Source organism: Equus caballus, chromosome 5 (genome assembly GCF_041296265.1).
Source record: "Equus caballus isolate H_3958 breed thoroughbred chromosome 5, TB-T2T, whole genome shotgun sequence".
Taxonomy (NCBI): Eukaryota; Metazoa; Chordata; class Mammalia; order Perissodactyla; family Equidae; genus Equus; species Equus caballus.
The window spans coordinates 38,622,747-38,646,462 of NC_091688.1; the positions used below are offsets into that span (position 1 = coordinate 38,622,747).

The window sequence follows — 23,716 nt, forward strand, 5'->3', positions numbered from 1 at the left end:
TCTTTGTTTTGTTAATGTAGTGTATCACGTTGATAGATTTGCAGATGTTGAACCATCCCTGCATCCCTGGAATAAAACCCATTTGATCATGATGTATGATCTTTTTAATGTATTGTTGTATTCCATTTGCTGGTATTTTGTTGAGGATTTTTGCATTGATGCTCATCAGTGATATTGGCCTGTAATTTTCTTTTTTTGTGTTGTCCTTGTCTGGTTTTGGTATCAGGATAATGTTGGCTTCATAGAATGGCTCCTCTTCAATTTTTTGGATGAGTTTGACAAAAATAGGTATTAAGTCTTCTTCGAATGTTTGGTAGAATTCACCAGGGAACCCATCTGGTGTTGGACTTTTATTTTTGGTGAGGTTTTTGATTGCTCTTTCAATCTCCTTATTGGTCATTGGTCTATTCAAATTCTCTACCTCTTCTTAGTCCAGTTTTGGAAGGTTGTATGTTTCTAAGAATTTATCCATTTCTTCTAGATTATCCAATTTGTTGGCATATAGCTTTTCATAGTATTCTCTTATTATCTTTTGTATTTCTGAGGTGTCCGTTGTAATTTCTCCTCTTGCATTTCTGATTTTATTTGTTTGAGGCTTCTCTGTTTTTTTCTTGGTGAGTCTAGCTAAGGGTTTGTCAATTTTGTTTATCTTTTCAGAGAATCAGCTCTTAGTCATATATCTTAGTTATATATAGAATTCTCCCCCATTCCTAACTGCTGTTAAACTGTTCTAGGTCCTTGTGGTTCTTCCTCATCTTTCCTTGAGCCCACTTCAATTAATCTTTCATCTCCACCACTCCATTGAAACTGCTCTTGCTAATATCATCAACCACCTCCATGTTGCCCCATCCAGGATTTAATTTCCATTTCTCATCTTTTTTAACCTCTCAGGGGTATTTGACATGGTTGATCACTCTTTCCTCCTGAAATACTTTTTCACTTGGCTTTGGAACATCATATTCTGCTGTTTCCCTGTCTAACTCAATACCTGCTGCTTTACTGACTTCCAAATGTTTCACTTTCCCAAGGTTGATACTTACACTTCTCTATCCATACTCACACTCCAAAATTATACAATTTAGTCACTTTACATGCCACTTTAAGCTTAAACTGCTTAAACTCATGCTTATTTCTCCAGCTTTCATCTCTCCTTTGAACACCTTTCATGTATTTAGCTGCCATTCAGCTGTCTAACAAACATCTTAAACTCAACATGTCCAAACAGATCTTTTGATCTTCCACGTGTACCACCACCACCACAAAACTTAACCTATTTATCCCCATGATTTCTCCATTTCTGTAAATGTCACTATCATTCTTCCAGTTGCAGAGACCAAAAATCTAAGAATCATACTTAATTCCTCTCTTTATTTTGTACTTTATATCCAATCCATAAGTAATTCTTATTGATTCTCCTTTCGAAATTTATCCTGAAATCTGGCTGCTTCACAGCACCAGTACTGCCTAACCTGAGCCATCATCCTCACTCTTCCAGACTAAATTCCCACTAATGTTCTCCCTGCTTCTCTTGCATGACCATAGCCTGTTTTTCTCACAACATTGAGTGATTTTACAAATATAAATTGTCAGCATTGTCCATAGCTCCCCATCATATCTAGAATGAAATCCAAAGCTGTTACCAAGTCCAGAAAGTCCTCCACAGCTGCCTCCTGACTACTTCTAATGCACCAGTATCTACCACTGTCCCCCAACCTAGTCAGTTCCAGGTGCACTTGCCTTCTCATTCCTCCTTGGACAAGTTCATTCCTTCTCAAGGTCTTTGCAATTGCCTTTTCTCTGCCAGGATGCTCTTTCTCAAATATTCAGAAGGCTTGCTTTCTAATTTCATTCAGGTTTCTGCTCAATTGACATCTATCTAAATAGTCAAAATCATCCTAAGATACTCTGTAACATTTCTCTGCTTTATTTCTCTTATAACACTGATCACTCTCTGAAATCATGTTATATATTATTTTTTAATTGGCTCACTCCCACTATAATGTAAATTCCTTGACAGCAAAGACTGTCGTTCACGTTTACTCCTGTGACCCCAGTGCCATGTGCAATGCCTGGGATATAGTAAGCACTCAAAATAGTCTGTTGTGTGAATGAATAAATGCTAGCCCCCATTGATTCCCTTCTCCTACCTGAGGAACTAATTATTCAAATAAGCATTTAACCTAAAAAAAGCAGGCATCTTAGACTAAAGATGGGCTAAAATAGATAATAATAATGAGATAATATTTATTGAATGCTAAATAAATTCCAGGCACTATTCTGAGCGTTTTATGGATATCAATTTATTTAACCCTCACAAAAACTCTGTGAAGTAGGTCAATAATTATCTCCATTTTAGAGAAAAGAAAACTAAAGCAGAGAGAGATGAAGCATTTTTCCCAGGGTATAACAGCTTGTAAGAGGAAGTGCCAAGACTCAAATCTATGCCATCTGGCTGCAGAGCCTGCATTTCCCCCAGAATTTTCCATTCTTGATAATTATGCCATAATATTACGGTCAAATCCTTGAGATTAAAGAGAATCTTCGCAGGAATCTGAATTACTTCTCTGGACCTAGATCTGCTTTGACCTGAAGTTGGTAAATAAAGGGGCATCATGTCTCGAGCATGAGCCCTTCCACTGTCCTTGCCTGACTGTTGTTACCATGAGTCAGCCAGTCTAGAGTTGGATCATCAAGACTTTTGAGAGGAGGGGATGAGAATCAGGGGCTTGGAGAGGGGAGTTGCTAGGTTGTTATAGGACAAAGGCACCACCTCTTAACCATAGATTAGAAAAGTTATTGGAAAGTACTTTAGGGTCATAAAGATGAACTAGGTGTTGTTTTGTGGGTGATGTGGAATGTAGGAAAAAGAACAGAGAGAAAGAAGGAAGGGAGAGAAAAAGAAGGAGGGAGGGAGAGAAGAAAAGTTGGAGAGGAAAGGAGGGAGAAAGACTAAAGGAGAGAGGGAGGGAGAGATGTGGGGAGAGCATGGGGAAGGTAGATGTGTTGTTTGGAAAGCTCTTGGGGATGTTAAACTTTGTGTACATTTGGGATTTGCTTCTCTGTACTGATCTCTGCTGAATTCTCTCCCAGCTCCACTCTGTGAACCAAATGGTGAGTTGCACTTCCCTTTCTTCTTCACGGTCTGTGGGTATCTTGTCACTTGAGCCAATGCAAAAGGCCTGTGGATGGCTGTCTGACATCGGGTGACAGCTGCTGAGATATGCAAATGACAGTGGCTCCCTTGGGCCAGGGCTGCTTGTGTTCACACCAGTTTCTGTACTTGACACGTGCCTGTTCACCTCAGGAGCACGCTTGCTCTGACCTTCTCAAGATCACAGTCTTTCCTCTGGGAAATCCCAGCTTACGGAGGAAGATGCTGTTTGTCCAAGGAAGTCAGAGGGTGTAGAAGACTGATGTTAGAAGAATCTCTGCCTTCCCAGCCTCTGGGGCTTCAAGACCTCTATGTATTCCCAACCGGGTGCTCCACCAGAAGTGATGGAAGAAATGCCAAAGTCACACATCCATGGAGAACATTACACTCAATCCTTGGGCCATGCACAAAACAAAGTGGTACTGCTGCCTCCTTTCTATTTTCAGCCCTGCTCTGCAGCCACTACCATTACCCCAGTGCAATTTCTTTCTCTCAGACTCTGGCTTCTGCAAACTTACTTCATTGCTCTGATTCTGATTCAAAGTCTTAGTTTTACCATATGAAAAGAGGAGGAAATTTCCCCCCACAAGGAATCTTTCACTAAAGCATGTTTAAATCTAATCTATAGTAGAACTGCTCTCTTGTACATACTAACCATAGGGTTAAAAGAGGTTATCCTTGACCTCAAGAACACAGGCTGCATGTGCAACTAGGGAACACAGGATTAGGAATTCCCATGACCAGAGGTATTTAGAACCAACTCAGCCTCTGGATTCCTTCCCTGATGTTTGTCCAAGTCTAACACATGCCTTGTGTTAATGCCATGTTGCCTTATGCCTGGAACAGCTTTTACCCTATAATTGTATGTGTCCAATCCTAGCCTAAGCTGAAACCTAAAGTCACATCCAGGATGAAGTAACAACGCTTCTGCTGCTAGTAAGTTGCCAGATAGTCTCTGTGCCCGAAAATTATCTAAAAGAAACTCTGGGCTGCAAGACCAAGCTCTAGATCCTTGCAAACTGTCTTGTGTGGTATCCTAGTCCAACTCCACCCCAGTCCCATTCAGAAGAGTGGGTTACAAGTGCCTAATGCATTTTTTTATTCCTTTCTTTGCTCAGCCCCAAAGCTGCTCCCCAGTCTTCTGGGGACTACAGTTTTCTAAGGAGATAAAGTCACACTAATGTGCAGGGTATTCCATGCCTCAGTACAGAGCAAACATTCTGTTACCATGGTTGAATTGATTTCTTAAAAGTTCCAGGGTAAAGCATCCCAATTTAGCCTTTTCATCGGATGAAGAAAGAAAAAGGTTTTCTTAAGAAAATTCTTAAATTTCCCAAAGAGCAGAGGCTCTGAGGGTTGGAAAAACAAATACCCAAAGAGTCAATACTACCAGGGCTTTGATGTTTCATGGGCTTCTGCAATTGGGGCCAATAAGAAGATGAGATGAAAGCAGGACACAACTTTGCTCATCTTTAATTCATACAGAAAAGAGCCCCTTTGACGAAAAAGGGATACATCCCTGAGAAGTAAGGTATGGACTGAATTTGCTTCTTATGACCATGGCTTCTACAGAGGTTTGTATAGGAGTCTCAGAGCAGGGGAGCTGTGACTTAGAATGTGCGGATGCAGGGCATGTCCAGGCAAGTGCATGCCTGTTCCTTCCACTGGGAATAGAAATAATAGGGGCAGATGAGAAACAGTAACAAAGGAATTGAGTTCCTTTAAGTCTTTCCTAGACTGATTGATTCTCCAGTCCTCAGATTCTGTCTTTGAAAGAGATAGTATGGGTCTGAGATGTCAGAGGAAAGGGAACAGAAGAAAATAACCAATATAGTTTACAACAAGGATGAATGAAATATATTCACATTTCCTAAAACTTCAAGCTTCACCATGTCCAATGCCAACGCCAGTGACAGTCATCAATAACCCTGCACTGTGTCCGAAAAAGGTCTTTTTCGTTCATGGATCGAAACTTCAAAGAGTAAGAACCAAGTCAAAGGTAAGAGCTGCCTTGTGGAAGGAGGTGATGCTGCACAGGGGCAGGCTGTGCTAGGGGTCAGCAGAAAAGCCCACTTTGGGGGGGTAACGTGAGGGGTGGTCTGTCTGTTCAAATGGCTGGTTCTTTGAGTCTTGTTTCAAATTCTGAGAACACAAAGCACCTTTACCAGAAACTCTGACTCATTGTCCTGGAATATGTGTTTAATCTTTCTCTCTAGTGGTGTTTCTGACAGCCAGCCCCTCTCAGCCCGTAGAGGGGACTTCAATGACCCTGACCTGTAAGATCCAGCACCCTCCACAGAAGTCAGGTTTCCAGTTCCAGTTCTGCTTCTTCAAAGATGGTCGGGTCCTGGGGAAGGGCTGGAACAGCTCCCCAGAGTTCCAGATCGCCACCATTTGGAGGGAAAACTCAGGGTCCTACTGGTGTGGAGCAAAGACAGTGCCATCCATAGAGACATGGAGCCGGAGAATCCAGATACAAGTGCAGAGTGAGTGCCAGGGGGCCCTCTGCTGGGGTGGGCTGAGAAGGGCAGAGGCATGAGGCTGGCCTTCCCTGACTATTGTATCCTGAAGGAATAGGAGCTGTTTAAGAGATATACCTGAGCTTCTGTTTTTATCAGAGTCCTTAATGAATCTTCCCTTATCCTTGCTATTCCCATTCAAGCAAACAGAAGAATATTTAGGAAACCCTTACTGTGTGTCTTCACTGTGCTGGAGAGTGTAGGGGAAATAGCTGCATAATACATCGTCCCTGATTACAAGAAGCTGATGCTCAACCAGCGCCCTAAACAACTAGGGTGAAATATGTGAGGTGTAGTGCTGAGTGTTAATAGAAACCCTAGAGAAAGGAGAAATCTGACTGAGGTGGTAAGAGAAGGCTTTGTGGAAGGGGATGTTGGGAAAGGGCTTAAGGAGGAGAAGTTGGGGCCTGATTTTGAAAGATAAAAAGAAAAGAGAGAGTTTTGTGATTCTGAACCATGTTATTCCATCTTAGGGTTGCCACTTCTGACATCCTCTCCCCTTCTCAGACAAAGATGTATCCATCATGCCATAAAGCAAATGTCTAATTCCTCCAGAAGGCTGGGCTTCCCCAGGCTTCCTTAGAACTTAGTACTGGTGAACCTGGACCACCACACACACACACACACACACACACAAACACTGGACAGTTCATATGCTGCAGGCCCTGTTCTGGAGCTTTACACATGTTGTTCAACTGAAACTTCACGACTGTAGGAGATCACTGTCATTATCATCTCCATTTTACATATAGGAAATTGAGTCTCAGAGGAGTTAAGTAATTTGATCAAACAAACACAGTAAGAGTTGGAATCAGCATTCAAACCCAGGCAGTTTGATTTGTAACCTGGACTTGTAACCACTATACTACTATGCTTTGAAAAATGAGTTTGAGAGATCAGGGTTCTGGGAATCACATTATCCTAGGCAGGGAGGTGATGCCGCATCCTCTATGGTAATATTAAGGTGCCCTTCTTACCCTGCCATCATCAACTCAGCCATACCAATTCCAAATAAGCAGAACTGCCCTCCGCCCCACCTCACCCCTGCCATTAAACTATATAAAGTATTGATTTTATCTGAGGCCTTTGCTTTCAGGACTGTCACACCTACTCTATGTCCCTGAAATACTCCCTACTCAAGGTCCTCCTGTGTCTTCTTGTGTTCATGTAGGAGTTCCTGTCAGTAATGTGAGCTTGGAGACACAACCTCCAGGTGGACTTGTGATGGAGGGAGAGAAGCTGGTTCTTGTCTGCTTGGTCGCTGGGGGCACAGGAGACATCACCTTCTTCTGGTACAAAGGGGCCCTGGGTTTAAACCTGGAAACAAAGACCCAGCGTTCACTGACGGCGAAGTTTGAGATACCTACGGTGAGGGAGAGTGATGCTGAGCAATATTACTGTGCAGCTGACAATGGCTATGGCCCCAGTCTCAGTGGGCTGGTGAGCATCACTGTCAGAAGTAAGTTCCACTACGCTTCAGCTCAGCCAGCAGGTTGCAGACTGGGTTCCATGCTCCCCTGGGGCACCCTGAGGAAGTTCACTGGGGCTGAGCCTCTGTGGGTAGCGATTATGAATCTATCCCATAATCAGAGACCCTCTCTGACAGTCTACTATCTCTGTCAGTTCCAGTGTCTCGTCCTGTCCTCACCCTCAGGGCTCCTGGGGCCGAGGCTGTGGTAGTGGACGTGGTGGAGCTTCACTGTGAGGCCCAGAGAGGCTCTCCTCCGATCCTGTACCAGTTTTATCATGAAGATGTCACCTTGGGGAACAGCTTGGCCCCCTCTGGAGGAGGAGTGTCCTTCAACTTCTCTCTGACTGCAGAATATTCTGGGAACTACTACTGTGAGGCCAACAATGGCCTGGGGGCCCAGCGTAGTGAGCTGGTGTCACTCAACATCACAGGTATAGCTCAGGCTATGGAATTGTCTTGGTCAATGTCTCTTTTCCAGCATCGTGAGAGAGTTTTGCTGACCCCAAATGTTTTCGGTGGTGTGCTACCAAAGATGGGGCTTTTGCAGGTGGTGCTGTCCTGGGAGGTATACCTGAGGGGGCATGGAGGACATGAAGGCTGGGTGCCTCTCTTCTCCTTTAATCAATGTGATAAGTTGCAAGTCCCTAGATAAATAATTCCATCCCTCCCCTCCCTCCAGGAAGAGTAGATCTTGGCCTCAACCCACAGTCAAGATGTCTGCTCTCCAAACCCAAGCCGTTTTCCTTAGCAGCTCATGTACAGGTCTTTCCCCTCAGTGCCTACAAGGGACAGAAAAGAACTTCTTACTTCAGGAGTCATTGAGGTACTGCTTGGGATCCTTGGTCCTGGCACTATGGCCCTATTATTCTGCTGCTGGCTCAAGAGAAAAATAGGTGAGTATCTATAGGGATTGGTCTTTGGTTACTATGACCTTTGTTTTCACTGAAATAGGCTAGATTTGTGACATATATACTGTAAAGGATGAATATATCCTGTTAGCCATCTGCCGATAGATCTGCTCATAACTCCCAGCTTGGGAATGGCACCTATTAAAGTAGTGCAACGTTTTTACTAAAGTTCTCCATCCACCATATGTTATCAGTTGAGATCTTGTGCTTCTGTGATTTAATTTTTATACAAAAATGTAACTCTATTTAAAATAACTAATCAGCCACTGGAAGAGAAGTACAGTTAACAGTTCCAGCTACACCAATCATCTCCTAGTTAAAGTCAATGCATCAATTCTTTTTTACTTATTAAGGTAACGTTGATTTACAACATTATATAGGTTTCAGGTGTACATCATTATAATTTGACTTCTGTAAACGCTACAATGTGTTCACCACCAAAAGTCTAGTTTCCATCCATCACCATACAAATGTCCACCTTTACTGCTTTTGCCCTCCCCCAACCAATGCAATAATTCTTATTCATCTTAGAGTATTGTCGCATGGTTTTTCTTCTCCCTGAAATGCTCGTCTACACATCCACACATTCTACTCATTGCTAGATCTTTCTCACTTTTCATCGTAAATATCATTTTCTCCAAGAGGCTCCTCCTTGCCACACAGCCTACAATTCTCTTCTATTATTATTCATCAGAGTACTGAGTTATTTAGCTTCATATTTATCACAATTGGTAATTACATATTGGTTTGTGTGTTTAATCTTGGTCTCCTGTTCTCCATTGAACAAGTTGGAGATGGAGCAAGAGAAGACAATGTGAGTTCTCGTTTAAATTCCAAGCTTTTCCTGCATCTTTGGGCACCTCATCCTTCTATAACATGGCTGTGGCAGCTCCTGCTTCTGAGGACTCTTGTTCTGATAAGATTAGGTGGTATGATTGTAATACCAAAAGAAAAAATATAATAGATGTAAGATTTCTAAGACTTGGACTCAAGTCCTAGCTCTGGTATAAACTGTGTTTGGGAAGCTCGCTTGACTATCCTGGCCTGAGTCTCTTCGTCAAAAAATGAAGGATCTGCCTAAACGATTGCCAGGATGTCCTCTGGGCACACGGTGGCACCTTGTGATGGGCATTCTGGCACGAGGAACATTCCTCGCACAAGGGCTACATAAAAGCCCCAAGAAAGAGTTCCTCCGTTGACATGTATGTTCATTTGTTTGACTTGCAGGAAGACGTGCAGCCAGGGATCCACCCAGGTGAGGTCTCTGCTTTTTCTATGTTCACTGGCAACATAGAAAAATCTATTCAAAAAATTTGAATTGTCCTCTCTCATGAGTTTTTTTCATGTTTTATTGTACCCAAAACTACCATTTGAGAGTCGTCCCACTGACAACTTTGAACATTCATTTGTGATTCCTCTTCTTTTATATAATAGCTAGTTAATTTAAATCCTTGCATCATTCTTCCTGATTATCTCTTTCACTAAATCTGCAGAATAAGAAAGTTACATTACTTTGACCCGTTTCACGCATTCATTCAATCAATTAACCAATATCTGAGGGTCTATAAGTCATTCTGTTGAGTGCTGAAAGGCATGAAAATATGGAAATGCCTTGAGAGTCTTTGAGTAGTTAAGATATATATGCATTTCTGTAATATAGGCCAGAGAGTAATAAACATAATGAAAAATTGTTGATGAAGTTCTTTAGAAGTTTAGAGGAGGAAAAGATTTTTGAAAATACTGCCATCTGGGGATAACCAATGTTTAGATGATATATTTTTATAGTGTATTATTGTTTATGCCAACAAAATATTGATTTTTTTTCCCCAAATCAGAGTAGCACACTTTCAGTGGTACATGTACATGCAAGACTGTTTTCTCCTCAAGCTGCTTCTTCTGCCTAGCAACATATTTTCCATCTGGAGTGAATCAATATTTCTTCATTGAGTATTTACTGAGCACCTGTGATGTGAATGGTACTATTCTGGGTGTGGACAATACCACAGTGAGTCAGTCAGACAAGGACTTTACATTCATGAGGTACATTCTCTAGTGATACTCTGCAATGCCCTACTCAGCCTAGGTATAGGGCCGTGGCTTGTACCGTACAGCTGTGCTGATTGCTGATTTTCCTGTAAATTAGTATTCTGCTCAGGACTTTCTATCAGGCTTCTTTCCTTCAGCGTCTTACTCATAATCCCAGATAGTGATGTCTGGGATATCTGGGATGCTATCCCAGATAGATAGCGTGTGTTTCTGTGTTTGCAGGAGCCCTCCCAGCCCTGTACCCCAACAATCTACCTACCTCAACTCACCTGACCGGGAGCAACAACATCCTGTATACGAAAATGGTGAGGCTTCCCAAGTGAATTGGGACAAGTAGGTAGAGCAAGCTGGGGGAAGGGGCAACGGAGTAATGTCTGCTGGGCAAACCTGACACTGCTGTGCCCTAGCCACTTCTGCAAATAGGTGACCCATCTGTGTTTTTGGCTGTGAAGGTGGTAAGTATGGAGTAAGTTCAACGGCAGGACGAAGCGACTGTGTCATGATGCATCCTTTGTTCCCTTGCAGTGAATGTTGTACGCGGGGATGAGGTTTATTCTTTGGTGTACCACATGCAGCAGGAACTGCAACCAGCAGCAGGTGAGACATAAGGGAGTGAATTTGTCTCTGACTTTTATCTTTTCCTGGAACCAAGAGGATAATCAGTGGCTGTGTATGGCAGTATGTATATGGCAGCGTTCTTCCTTGCTGCTGCTTCTGCCCTTGAAGCTGACCATGAGCATTTCTATGCCTATCTGAACACTGACCTGTGACCTGGAAGCTGCCTCCAGTAGAGCCCAGTGCTGATGCTAATTCATCTCCTGCATATCTCACACCCAAGTGAGATGGCAAGATTGGAGATGGTGGCTTCTGCCTGCCCTCTTTGAGTAGCCCTGTGCACTCCCTGTTGCACTGCATCAAGCTGCCTAGTTACTGTTGTTTTGTCCTATCCTATACATGCTGGACCCAGAACAGCTGAGAGGTATAAATGCCAGGGGGGACCTACTTACCCTCCCACTCCCAGGCTGCCAGTTTTCCTCTTTATAGTAAAGGAATTATTTTTGTTATAGGCAGGAAAGTGAGACAAAAAGTATTAACGGAAATAAATCCACAGGAAATAGACAGGAGAGGAAGAAGCCCTTATTAACACTAATTTAGTGAAGGACTTTAAGTATAAGTGGAATCTGACAGCATGTATCGTACCTTTTCCTCCACAGTGGGACCCCCAAGGACACAGATTGAGGATAAGGTGAGTTGGAATCCCTGTTGTTCTTTCCTGTATGCTCTTTTTCTCTTTATTCTGGGGACTGGTTCTCAAACTTTTAAAATGATGGCCACTTAGGAAAGTCAAAAGATCCCATGGTCTACCTTCTCCCTTGTTTCCCCCTACAATGGGGATCAAGACATTTGGTTATAACAATAAAGTGTCACTGTATGGGGAAATTTTGGAAGTTACATATACATTTCCTTTAACAATGCACATATGGATGATTTGCAGTTAAATTGTAGCGCATGCCTAGTCTAAGAGTTCTATTTACTTAAAAATCTTTATCAGGAAATACTGTTGAACCATACACACATCACCATGCTCTAAAGTTAACCAAGCCCCCGTAGAAAATGAAATTAATATTGAGCGAAGCTAAACCAATAGTGATTTATGTCATTAAAACTCAGTAATTTGTAAACCTTGAACAATTCAAGACATCACTGATGATACAAAAATACCTTCAGAATATTGCAGGTATTCCAACTGGCCATGTGTTCAAGGACAGCAGGTGCATTGTAATTTTGTCTAGTGATGTGGCAGCCAGATGACTCAGGACAGAATTTGTGTCCTTGGTCAACTCCAGAGACACGCTAAATTTAGTTTATGAATATAAAATTTTGACATCGTTAAAAAATGACAGCCCATGGAAATAACAATGGCCCATTAGAATGAGAGAAGGCCTTGCATGTTTTGATCAGCTTGCAGCACATTAGAGGCACTTCTGTGGCCCATGAGTGGGATGCAGCCCTTTGAAAATGCTAGCCTAGGGCCACAGTCTTCCAAGAATCTCCAATTTATATGCTGTGTGGTGCACCATGATAGGATGCATCCAGGTTGATTGGGGAAGAGAAACCATGGGAGGCATGTTCTTCTTGTCTTCCCTGCTCTGGTCCTATTCACATGCCTTTGCTTCTAGGACTCCTCAGCCATATATTCTTGGCTGAAGAAGGCAAGCATTACAGATTTGGACTACGAAGATGCTATGTAAAGTTATGGAAAGTTCTGCTCCTTGGCAACCATCCATGACCCCATGCCTCAGAACCAATATGTTCTTCAGAGGTCCTGGGGGAGTCAGTTGCCAGTACACCTCATCCAGGTGCTTTCCTCCATGAGACTATTCCTGCAACTACTGTGAAGTGAAGTAGGCTCAAACCCTGAAGAACTCACCCAGGAGAACCGACATGAATGCAGAAATGGGAAGGACTTTGTTACTAGAACCGGATTCCTACTGGCTCTTTTAGGCACAGGTCAAATTGTGCTCTAACTTCTTTTTACAAGAGGAAGCAGGATGGGACAAAAAGAACTTGGGATCTTGGGGTAGAGGGACAGTGATACTTAGAATGTATGGACCCAAGGTTAGTGATTTTGTGGGACTCCTCCATACCGAGAGCTGTGTCCATCCTTTTGTCCAAGGGCTTTCTCTGCTCAGACAGTACAGAACTCCAGACCTGTCACTTATGTCAATCATCCTCTTTCTGTGTAAAATATGACAGTGCATTGGGTGTCACTGTTACCAAATTAGAATTAAAATAAAGTTACATAAGAAGTTATTGTGGCTACACTTAATTTTAGTAACATATTTTGTATGCACAGGCCAATCTAGACGCTCTCATGTTTATAATGAGATACAATCTTTGTAAGTTTCACCACATCCAAAGTTCGGTATTTATTGCTGCCTCTAGAAGCTTTATGAATATAAATTTTCTTCTTTTATTCACAAACTTTTTGAAAACATGATAATATAGTTTGGAGTCTGTATTTTAACTTTAAAACAGTCATGCACTAACTCATAAATTAAAACAATTTAAAAATATATAATGTAAAAATTTAAAGTCTTCCCTATAATTTTACACCACAAGTGGCACCCATTGTTAAAAACTTAGCATTGTTAAAATCTTAGCTCTGCAGATATTTTTCTATTTTTGTACACACACTTACACATACATACATGTAAATATGTACAAATTTATAAAAGTATCCATTTAACAAAATATCATGAAATACTTTCAAGTCTGTATAAAGATCTATTGTACTATTTTAAAAGTAGTATTCTATTACATAGGTAAATCATAGTATGTATTTTTCTTCTTTTACTTTGGTAAAATATATATAACAAAACTTATCATTTTAACCAGTTTTTAATTTTTTCTGAGGAAGATTGGCCCTGAGCTAGCATCTGTTGCCAGTCTTCCTCTTTTTGTTTGAGAAAGATTGCCACTGAGCTAATGTCTGTGCCAGTCTTTCTCTATTTTATGTGGGATGCTGCCACAACATGGCTTCACGAGCAGTGCTAGGTCCACACTGGGGACCCGAAGCTACAAACCCTGAGCTGCTGAAGCAGAGCGTGTGTACTTAACCACTACCCCACCAGGCAGGCCCCCATTTTAATGTGTACATTTCAGTACCATTAAATACTATCTCAATATATTTTAATCCTTTCAACCACTGAGGGACGTTAAGGTGGTTTCCAAAAATTTTGTATTATAAAAACAATGCTAAAATACATGTCATTATACAAACATTTATGCATTCCTGTTAATTCATCTGAAGGATAAATTTGTAAATTCAGTATTACTGCATTTTAGGTTATGCACATTAGATGTTTTTTTGTTAAATACTCTTAAATTACTCTCCAGTAAGGCTGTATTAATTCATACGTCCACCAACAGTATATGAGAGAATCAATTAGTGGGAGAAAAGTATCAATTACAATCTTTAAAATTGTTAATGCAGTCAAGCATCTTTCCATACATTCACTGAGAATTTGTAGTTCTTCTAAAAATTTCCTATGCTTACTCTTTGCTCACCTTCTGTGTGCTCTTTTGGCTTTTTGTTATAGCTTTTATAGGAACTATTTATTGAGGTATAATTTATATACAGTGAAATGCACAGATTTCATGTGCACAGTTCCATCAGTCTGACAAATGCATGCACCCAAGTAATCCAGAAACCTATCATGATATAAAATGTTTCCGTTGCTCCAGAGGGTTTCCTCATATCCCCTCCCATTCCATTTCTGCCCCTCTAGAAACAACTACTGAACGTTGTCTTTTAATCATTTCTCCATTTCATATGTCTAATTTTTCACTTCACTTTTAATTACAGTGAATTTTGAAATATGGAATGTTAGTTTCTGTGCTGCTAAATCTCAATTTTTTCCTTCTTGGCTTGAATTGCTTTTCTTTTGGGTCATCTTCTATCAGACCATGTTACTACGTTATAAAAATATTCTTATATTTTCTTATAATGTTTTCATAATTTTACTTTTATATTCATCCAATCTGTCATGTATATGTTTGGTTGGGGTAAGAATCTAACTTTTCCTGTTTTTGTTTTTATTATGTCTTTATCTTTTTGGATTTTAAAAAATTATGTGAGATAGAGATCTGACTTCATTTTTTTCAACAAAAATTGCCCACTCTTATTTATTAAATAGTCTGTTCTTTTTTTACTATTTTTTAAATAGGACTTTATTTTAATTAATTAATAATTTTGAGGAAGATTAGCCCTGAGCTAACATCTGCTGCCAATCCTCTTTTTTGCTGAGGAAGATTGACCCTGAGCTAACATCATGCCCATCTTCATCTACTTTATATGTGGGACGCCTACCACAGCATGGCGTGCCAAGCAGTGTGTGGGTCCACACCCATGATCCAAACTGGGGAGCCCCAGGTTGCCAAGGCGGAATGTGCAAACTTAACCGCTGCGCCACGGGGCCAACCAGTGTTCTTTTCTCTGTTATTTCCGTGCTACCTTATCTCATCCAAATACAACATGGCTTATTTGAACTTTCTGTTTAATACTACAGATCTTCCTACCATTCCTCCTGTTGCATAGTCTGCTTCAACCACATTAGCCTTAGAATTCCTCAAATACATCAAATACAGTCCCAACTCAGGAATTCTATACTTGCTATTTCTTATGCCTTGAATGTTATTCCTCCTGATAGCCTTGCTCTCTTATTTCCTTTAGTTGCATTTTCTGCTTTGAGTTTCTGTTTCTGGCCCACAAAAATTTTTAGCATTTTTTTAGGACAAATGTAGATTTTTATATTTTATATTTTGTCTGCCACTGCTATGTACTTGGACCTCAAGGAGGGTCTCAAAGGATGAAATTGGAGCACCACGTGCTCAGAAAAGCTTGAACTTCTTAGTATGATCAACTTTTACCTTAACACTTGCAGCAAACCTCTCCATCACTTCTTACATTCCACTCCTTACTTCTTAATCAATTTCTTTCTTTTTTTTTCCCGAGCCTTACCAAGATATAATTGACATATAACGATGGGTAAGGTTAAGGTGCAAAACTTGATACACGTATATATTATAAAATGATTACCACAATAGGATTATTTAACACCTTCATTACCACACACAATAACCTATTTTTGTGTGTGGTAAGAACATATAAGATCTACTCTTAGCAACTCTAGTCACCATGGTGTGTATTAGATCCCAAGAACTTATTCAACTTATTCCTGGAAGTTTGTATCCTTTGACCAATATATCCCTATTCCCTCAATATCCAACCCCTGGAAACTGCCATTCTACTCCCTGTTTCTACTCATCAATGTTTTTAGATCCCTCATGTAAGTGAAATCACTTGGTATTTGTCTTTCTTTGACTTATTTCACTTAACATAATGCCCTCAGGTTGATTCATGTTGCTACAAATGGCGGGATTTCCTTCTTTCTCGTAGCTGAATAATATTCCATTGTATGTATATACACTACGTTTTCTTTATCCATTCACTTGTCGATGGACACAGGTTATTTACATGTCTTGGCTTTTTCAAATAATGCTGCAATGAATATGATGGTACAGATATCTCTTCAAGAAAATGATTTCTTTCAGATATATACCTAAAAGTGGGATTGCTAAATCATATGGTACTTCTCTTTTTAACTTATTGAGGAACCTCCATACTGTTTTCTGCAGTAGCTATACCAGTTTACATTACCATCAACAGTGTCAAGGGTTTCCTTTCTCCACATCCTGGCAAGCCCTTATTTTCTCTTATCTTTTTGATAATAGACGTTCTAACAGGTATGAGTTGACATCTCATGGTTTCAATTTGCATTTCCCTGATGACTAGTAATGTTGAGCATCATTTCATGAACGTATTGGTCATTTGTACGTCTTCTTTGGAAAAATGTCTATTTCTGTCCTTTGCCCATTTTTTAATTGGATTATTTGATTTTGCTATTGGGTTGTATGAGCTTCTTGTATATTTTAGATATTAACCTTTTGTCAGATATATGGTTTACAATTTTTTTTTTCCATTAAATAGGTTGCCTTTTCATCTTGTTGATTGTTTCCTTAGCTGTGCAGAGCTTTTTAGTTTGATGTAGTCCACTTGTTTATTTTTGCTTTTGTTCCGTGTGTTTTTGGTGTCATATCCAAAAAATTGTTGCCAAGACTAATGTCAAGGAGGTTTTTCCCTGTTTTCTTCTAGGAGATTTAAGATTTCAGGTCTTACGTTTAAGCCTTTAATCCATTTCAAGTTAATTGTTGTGAATGGTGTAAGATAGGAGTCTGGTTTCATTATTTTGCATGTGAATATCCAGTTTTCCCTACATCATTTATTGAAGAGAGTCTACCTTCTCCATTGAGTATTCTTGGGTCTCTTGTCAAATATTAGTTGACCATATATATGTGGTTTTATTTCTGGGCTCTCAATTCTGTAACATTGGCCTAAGTGTCTGTTTTAATGCCAGTTATGATAGCTTTGTAATATTATTTGAAATTAGAAAGTGTGATGTCTCCAGCTTTAGTCTTCTTTCTCAAGATTACTTTAGCTATTTGGGCTCTTTTATGGCTCTGCATAAATTTTAAGATTGTTTTTTCCTTTTCTTTAAAAAATCATTGGAATTTTGATAGGGATTACATTGACTTTGTAGATGGCTTTGGATAATATAAATATTTTAACAATATTAATTCTTGTTACTGATAAACATAGGATATCTTTCCACTTATTTGTGTCTTCTTCGATGTCTTACATCAGTCTTACTGTTTTCAGTATACACATCTTTTACCTCATTGGTTAAATTTATTCCAAAGTATGATATTGTTTTTGATGCTATAATACATGGGATTGTTTTCTTTATTTCTTTTCAGATAATTTGTTGTTGGTGTATAGAAATGCAATTGAGTTTCTTTTTTTACTGAGGCAGCATTGGTTTGTAACATGAATTTCAGGTGTATGTCATTATAGTTCAACTTCTGTACACACTGCATTGTGTTCATTACCAAAAGTCTAGTTTCCATCCATCACCATACAAATGTGCCCCTTTATCCCTTTCACCCTTTCTCCACTCCTCTTCCCCTCTAGTAACCACAAATCTGTTCTCTGTATCTATGTGTTTGTCTGTTGTTATTTTGAATCTTCCACGTACGAGTGAAATCATATGGTATTTGCCTTTCTTCATCTGACTTATTTTGCTTAGCATAATACCCTTAAGGTCCATCCACGTTGTTGCAAATGGCAAGATTTCAACCTTTTTTATGACTAAGTAGTATACCATTGTATATATGATATATATATAATATAATATATGTGTTGCATCTTCTATATGCATTCATCCATTGATGGGCACTTAGGGTTGTTTCTGTCTTTGCTGTTGTGAATAACGCTGCAGTGAACATAAGGATGCATATATCTTTTTGAATTAATGTTTTCATGTCCTTTGGATAAATACCCAGAAGTGGCATAGCTGGATCATATGATGGTTCTATTCTTAATTTCTTGAGGAAACTCCATACTGTATTCCATAGTGGCTGCACCAGTTTACATTACCACCAGTAGTGTATAAGGGTTCTCTTTTCTCCTCATCCTCTCTAACGCTTCTTATTTCTTGTCTTTTTAAAATTGAGTTCACAATAGTTTACATCATTGTGAAATTTCAGTTGTATATTATTTCTTGTCTGTCACCACATAAGTGCTCCCATTCACCCCTGTGCCCACCCTGCCCTTCCCCTGGTAACCACTGAACTGTTTTCTTTGCCCATGTGTTTGTTTATATTCCACATATGAGTGAAATCATATGGTGTTTGTCTTTCTCAGTCTGGCTTATTTCACTTAGCATAATACCTTCCAGGTCCATCCATGTTGTTGCGAATGGGATGATTTTGTCTTTTTTATGGCTGAGTAGTATTCCATTGTATATATATATACCACATCTTCTTTATCCAATCATTGGTCATTTGGATTGTTTCCATGTCTTGGCTAATGTGAATAGTGCTGCAATGAACATAGGGGTACATATGTTACTTTGGATTGTTGATTTCAAGTTGTTTGGGTAGATACCCAGTAGCGGGATGGCTGGGTCATATGGTATTTATGTTTTTAGTTTTTTGAGGAATTTCCATAGTGGCTGCACCACTGTGCATTCCCACCAGCAGTATAAGAGGGTTCCCTTTTCTCCACACCCTCTCCAACATTTGTTATTTTTAGTCTCAGTGATTATAGCCATTTTAACAGGTGTAAGGTGATATCTTAGTGTAGTTTTGATTTTCATTTCCCTGATGATTAGTGATGTTGAACGTCTTTTCATGTGTTTATTGACCATCTGTATATCTTCTTTGGAAAAATGTCTGTTCATGTCCTCTGCCCATTTTTTGATCAGGCTGTTTGTTTTTTGGTGTTCAGTTGTGTGAGTTCCTTATATACTATGGAGATTAACCCCATGTCAGACATATGATTTGGAAATATTTTCTCCCAGTTGGTGGGTTGTATTTTGGTTTTGATTCTAGTTTTCTTTTGCCTGTGGAAGTTCTTTAGTCTAATGAAATCCCACTTGTTTATTTTTTCTTTTGTTTCCTTTTTCTGAGAAGACATGGTATTTGAAAAGATCCTTTTTAGTTCGATGTTAAAGAGTGTACTACCTGTATTATCTTCCAGGAGTTTTATAGTTTCAGGATTTATCTTCAATTCTTTGATCCATTTTTAGTTTATTTTTGTGTATAGCATAAGACAATGGTCTACTTTCATTCTTTTGCATGTGGCTGTCCAGTTTTCCCAATACCATTTATTGAAGAGACTATCTTTTCTCCATTGTATGTTCTTGGCAACTTTGTTGAAGATTAGCTGTCTGTAGATGTGTGGTTTTATTTCCAGGCTTTCAGTTCTGTTCCATTGATCTATGTGCCTGTTTTTGTACCAGTACCATGCTGTTTTGCTTCCTATGGCTTTGTAGTACATTTTGAAGCCAGGGATTGTGATGCCTCCAGCTTGGTTCTTTTTCTCAGGATTACTTTAGAAATTCAGAGTTTTTTGTTGCCCTACGTGAATTTTAGGATTCTTTGTTCTGTTTCCATGAAGAATGTAATTGGGATTCTGATTAGGATTGCTTGGAATCTGTAGATTGCTTTGTAGATTTTTAACTATGCTTGTTTTTCCAGTCCATGTGCATGGAATTTCTTTCTATCTCTTTATGTCATCATCTATTTCTTTCAACAATGCCTTATAGTTTTCACTGTATAAATCCTTCACCTCCTTGGTTAAATTTATTCTTAGATATTTTACTCTTTTTGTTGCAATTGTAAATGGAATTGTATTCTTGAGTTCTCTTTCTGTAAATTCATTATTAGAGTATAGAAATGAAACTGATTTTTGCAAGTTGATTTTGTACTCTGCAACTTTGTGTAGTTGTTAATTATTTCTAATAGTTTTCCAATGGATTCTTTAGGGTTTTCTATATATAAGATCGTGTCATCTGCAAACAGCGAGAGTTTCTTTTCTTCACTCCCTATTTGGATTCCTTTTATTCCTTTCTCTTGCCTAATTGCTCTGGCCAAGACCTCCAGTACTATGTTGAGTAAGAGTGGTAAGAGTAGGCATTCTTGTCTTCTTCCTATTCTCAGAGGCGTGGAGTTCAGTTTTTCCCCATTGAATATGATGTTGGCTGTGGGTTTGTTACACACAGCCTTTATTATGTTGAGCTAATTTCCTTCTATCCTCATTTTGTTAAGAGTTTTTCATCATAAATGGCTGTTGGATCTTGTCAAATGCTTTCTCTGTGTCTATTGAGATGATTTAGTGGTTTTCATTCCTCATTTTGTTAATGTGATGTATCACATTGATTGATCTGCATATGTTGAATCATTCCTGTGTCCCTGGTATAAATCCCACTTGATCATGATGTATGATCCTTTTGATGTATTGCTGTATTTGGGTGGCCAATATTTTGTTGAGGACTTTTGCATGTATGTTCATCAGTGATATTGGCCTGTAGTTTTCCTTTTCTGTGTTATCCTTGTCAGGCTTTGGTATCAGAGTGATGTTGGCCTCGTAGAATGTGTTAGGAAGCATTCCACCTTCCTTGATTGTTTGGAATATCTTGAGAAGGATAGCTATTACATCCTCTCTGAAAGTTTGGTTGAATTCTCCAGGGAAGCTGCCTGGTCCTGGGCTTTTATTTTTTGGGATGTTTTTGATTACTGTTTCAATCTCTTTACTTGTGATTTGTCTATTCAGATTATCTATTTTTCTTGATTCAGCTTTAGGAAGATGTATGCATCTAAGAATTTATCCATTTCTTCTACACTGTCCATTTTGTTGGCATATAGCTTTTTGTAGTATTCTCTTATAATCCTTTGTATTTCTGTGGTATCTGTTGTTAATTTCTTCTTTTATTTCTAATTTTATTTATCTGATCTTTCTCTTTTTTTTTCTTTGTAAGTCTGGCTAGGGGTTTGTCAATTTTGTTTATCTTCTCAAAGAACCGGCTCTTTGTTTCATTGATCTTTTCTGCTGCCTTTTTTTGTTTCCATTGCATTTATTTCTGCACTGATTTTTATTATTTCTCTCCTTCTGCTGACTTTGGGCTTTATTTGTTCTTCTTTTTCTAATTCAGTTAGGTGTAGTTTGAGACAGCTTGTTTGGGATTTTTCTTGTTTGTTAAGGTGAGCCTGTATTGTGATGAATTTTCCTTTTAGTACTGCTTTTGCTGCACCCCATATGAATTATTATATGTTTTCCTTTTCATTTGTCTCCAGAAATTTTTTTATTTCTCCTTTAATTTCTGCAGTGATCCACTGGTTGTTCAATAGTATGTTGTTTAGTCTCCACATCTTTGTCTCTTTCTCAGCTTTTTTCTTGTAATTAATTTCCAGCATCATAGCATTATGATCAGAAAAGATGCTTGTTATTATTTCAATCTTCTTAAATTTATTGAGGCTTGCCTTGTTTCCCAACATATGGTCTATCCCCGAGAATGTTCCATGTGCACTTGAGAAGAATGTGTATTCTGCTGTTTTTGGATGGAGTGTTCTATATATGTCTATTAAGTCCACCTGGTCTAGCTTTTCATTTAATTCCACTGTTTCCTTGTTGACTTTCTGTCTAGGTGATCTATCCATTGATGTGAGTGGAGTATTGACATCCCCTACTATTATTGCATTATTATTAGTATCTCCTTTCAGGTTTGTTAATAGTTGTTTTATGTACTTTGGTACTTCTGTGTTGGGTGCATAGATATTTATAAGTGTTATGTATTCTTGGTGGACTTTTCCTTTGATCATTATATGCTGCCCCTCTTTGTCTCTCTTTATCTTTATCTGTCTTATCTTGAAGTCTACTTTGTCTAGTATAAGTATTGAGACACCTGATTTCTTTTGTTTGCCATTAGCTTGGAGCATCGTCTTCCATCCCTTTCCTATGAGCCTGTGTTTGTCGTTGGAGCTGAGATGTATTTCCTGGAGGCAGCATATTTTTGTGTCTTGTTCTTTAATTCATCTCGCCACTCTGTGCCTTTTGTGGAGAATTCAATTCATTTATATTTAAGGTGACTATTGATATATGAGCCCTTAATGGTGCCATTTTTATCACTCGTTTTCCTGTTCTATTGCTTTTCCTTTGTTTCTTGTCATATGTTTTGGTCTATCAATTGAGTTATGTAGTTTTTTTATGTTGTGTTTCTTTGTTTTCTCCTTATGTATTATTTGTGTCTCTGTTCTGCCTTTTTATTGAGTGGTTACCAGGAGATTTGTATTCAACATCTCATAGATAAGATAGTCCATTTTCTGATGGCTTCTTATTTCCTTAGACTAAACTGATTCAGTCCCTGTCCTCTTTCCCACCTAAGTTGTTTTTCTCACATCTTATTAATCTTGTGTTGTGAGTTTGTGGTTAAAATGATAAGATTATGTCTGTTTTTGGTGTTTTCCTTCCCTTTATCTTTAATGTTATACTTGAGAATTTGCTAACCTATTTTTCCCCAGGTATGACAGCCTTCTTGAGAATTTCTTGTTGGGGGTGGGAGGCGGTGTCCTGTGGCTATGAACTCTCTTAGCTTTTGTTTTTATCTGGGAAAGTTTGTATTTCTCCATCATATCTGAAGGATATTTTCACTGGATAGAGTATTTTTGCCTGAAAGTTTTTGTCCTTCAAAGATTAGAATATGTCATTCCAGTCTCTCCTAGCCTATAAGGTTTCTGCAGAGAAATCTGATGAAAGCTTAATATGGGTTCCTTTGTAGGTTATTTTCTTCTGCCTTGCTGTCCTTGGTATTCTTTCTCTGTCATTCACTTTTGCCAGTTTCACTACTATCTGCCTTGCAGTAGGTCTTTTTACATTGGTGTATTTAGGATATCTGATAGCCTCTTCCATATGGATTTCCATCTCTTTCCCTAGGTTTGGGAAGTTCTTTGCTATTATTTCTTTGAATAATATTTCTGCTCCATTCTCCTTCTCTTCTCCATCTTGAATACCCATAATTCTTATGTTGCATTTTCTAATTGAGTCAGATATTTCTTGGAAACTTTCTTTACCTCTTTTTAGTCTTAGTTCTCTCTCCTCCTCTATCTGGAGCATTTCAATATGTCTATCTTTGATTATGCTGATTTGCTCCTCTATGACGTCTGCTTGAACATTCAGGGAATCTATATTTTGTTTTATCTCATTGATTGTGTCTTTCATCTCCAACATTTCTGATTGATTCCTCTTTATAGTTGCAATCTCTTTTGTGAAGTAGCTCCTGAACTTGTTGAAATGTTTCTCTACATTCTCTTTAACTCATTGAGGTTTTTGATTATACCTATTTTGAATTCTCTGTAATTTAGATTACATATTTTTGTGTCTTCAGGACTGATTTCTGGGTACTTGTCATTTTATTTCTGATATGGAGATTTAACATAATTTTTGATACAGCTAGAGGGTGTGACTTTGTTCTTTCCCATCCTGCTATTATTTGGTTGCAGTTACCAACTATCACCACTAGGTGGGGGTTAAGAGCCGCATATTCTGAGCCTTCTGCATTCTGCCAGGATCCCAGGCTCTGGGGCCAGTGCTGGGTAGGTGGGTGGGAGGGGCACTTTCTTCTGTGTGCTCTTGTGGGCTTACTGGCTCTGCTCTCCCTAT

At 39.1% G+C, this 23,716-nt stretch overlaps 1 protein-coding gene across 5 annotated transcripts in view; it reads left to right on the forward strand.

The window, feature by feature from the left end:
• The window catches only part of FCRL1 (Fc receptor like 1), a 46,661-nt gene that overhangs the window by 10,310 nt on the left and 12,635 nt on the right, over positions 1 to 23,716 (forward strand). For 2 of the 5 annotated variants that reach the window (XM_023640949.2, XM_070266995.1), the window contains exons 2-10: positions 5,368 to 5,637; positions 6,842 to 7,129; positions 7,294 to 7,572; positions 7,918 to 8,034; positions 9,277 to 9,304; positions 10,318 to 10,400; positions 10,621 to 10,692; positions 11,310 to 11,341; positions 12,276 to 12,909. In XM_023640949.2, coding sequence (XP_023496717.1) covers positions 5,368 to 5,637; positions 6,842 to 7,129; positions 7,294 to 7,572; positions 7,918 to 8,034; positions 9,277 to 9,304; positions 10,318 to 10,400; positions 10,621 to 10,692; positions 11,310 to 11,341; positions 12,276 to 12,347 — 1,241 coding nt within the window. In that variant the 3' untranslated portion in view covers positions 12,348 to 12,909. Of the gene's footprint in view, positions 1 to 3,090; positions 5,151 to 5,367; positions 5,638 to 6,841; positions 7,130 to 7,293; positions 7,573 to 7,917; positions 8,035 to 9,276; positions 9,305 to 10,317; positions 10,401 to 10,620; positions 10,693 to 11,309; positions 11,342 to 12,275; positions 12,910 to 23,716 lie in introns of those variants that run through there. The other 3 variants (XR_011438674.1, XM_023640948.2, XM_070266994.1) reach the window with 3 other exon arrangements.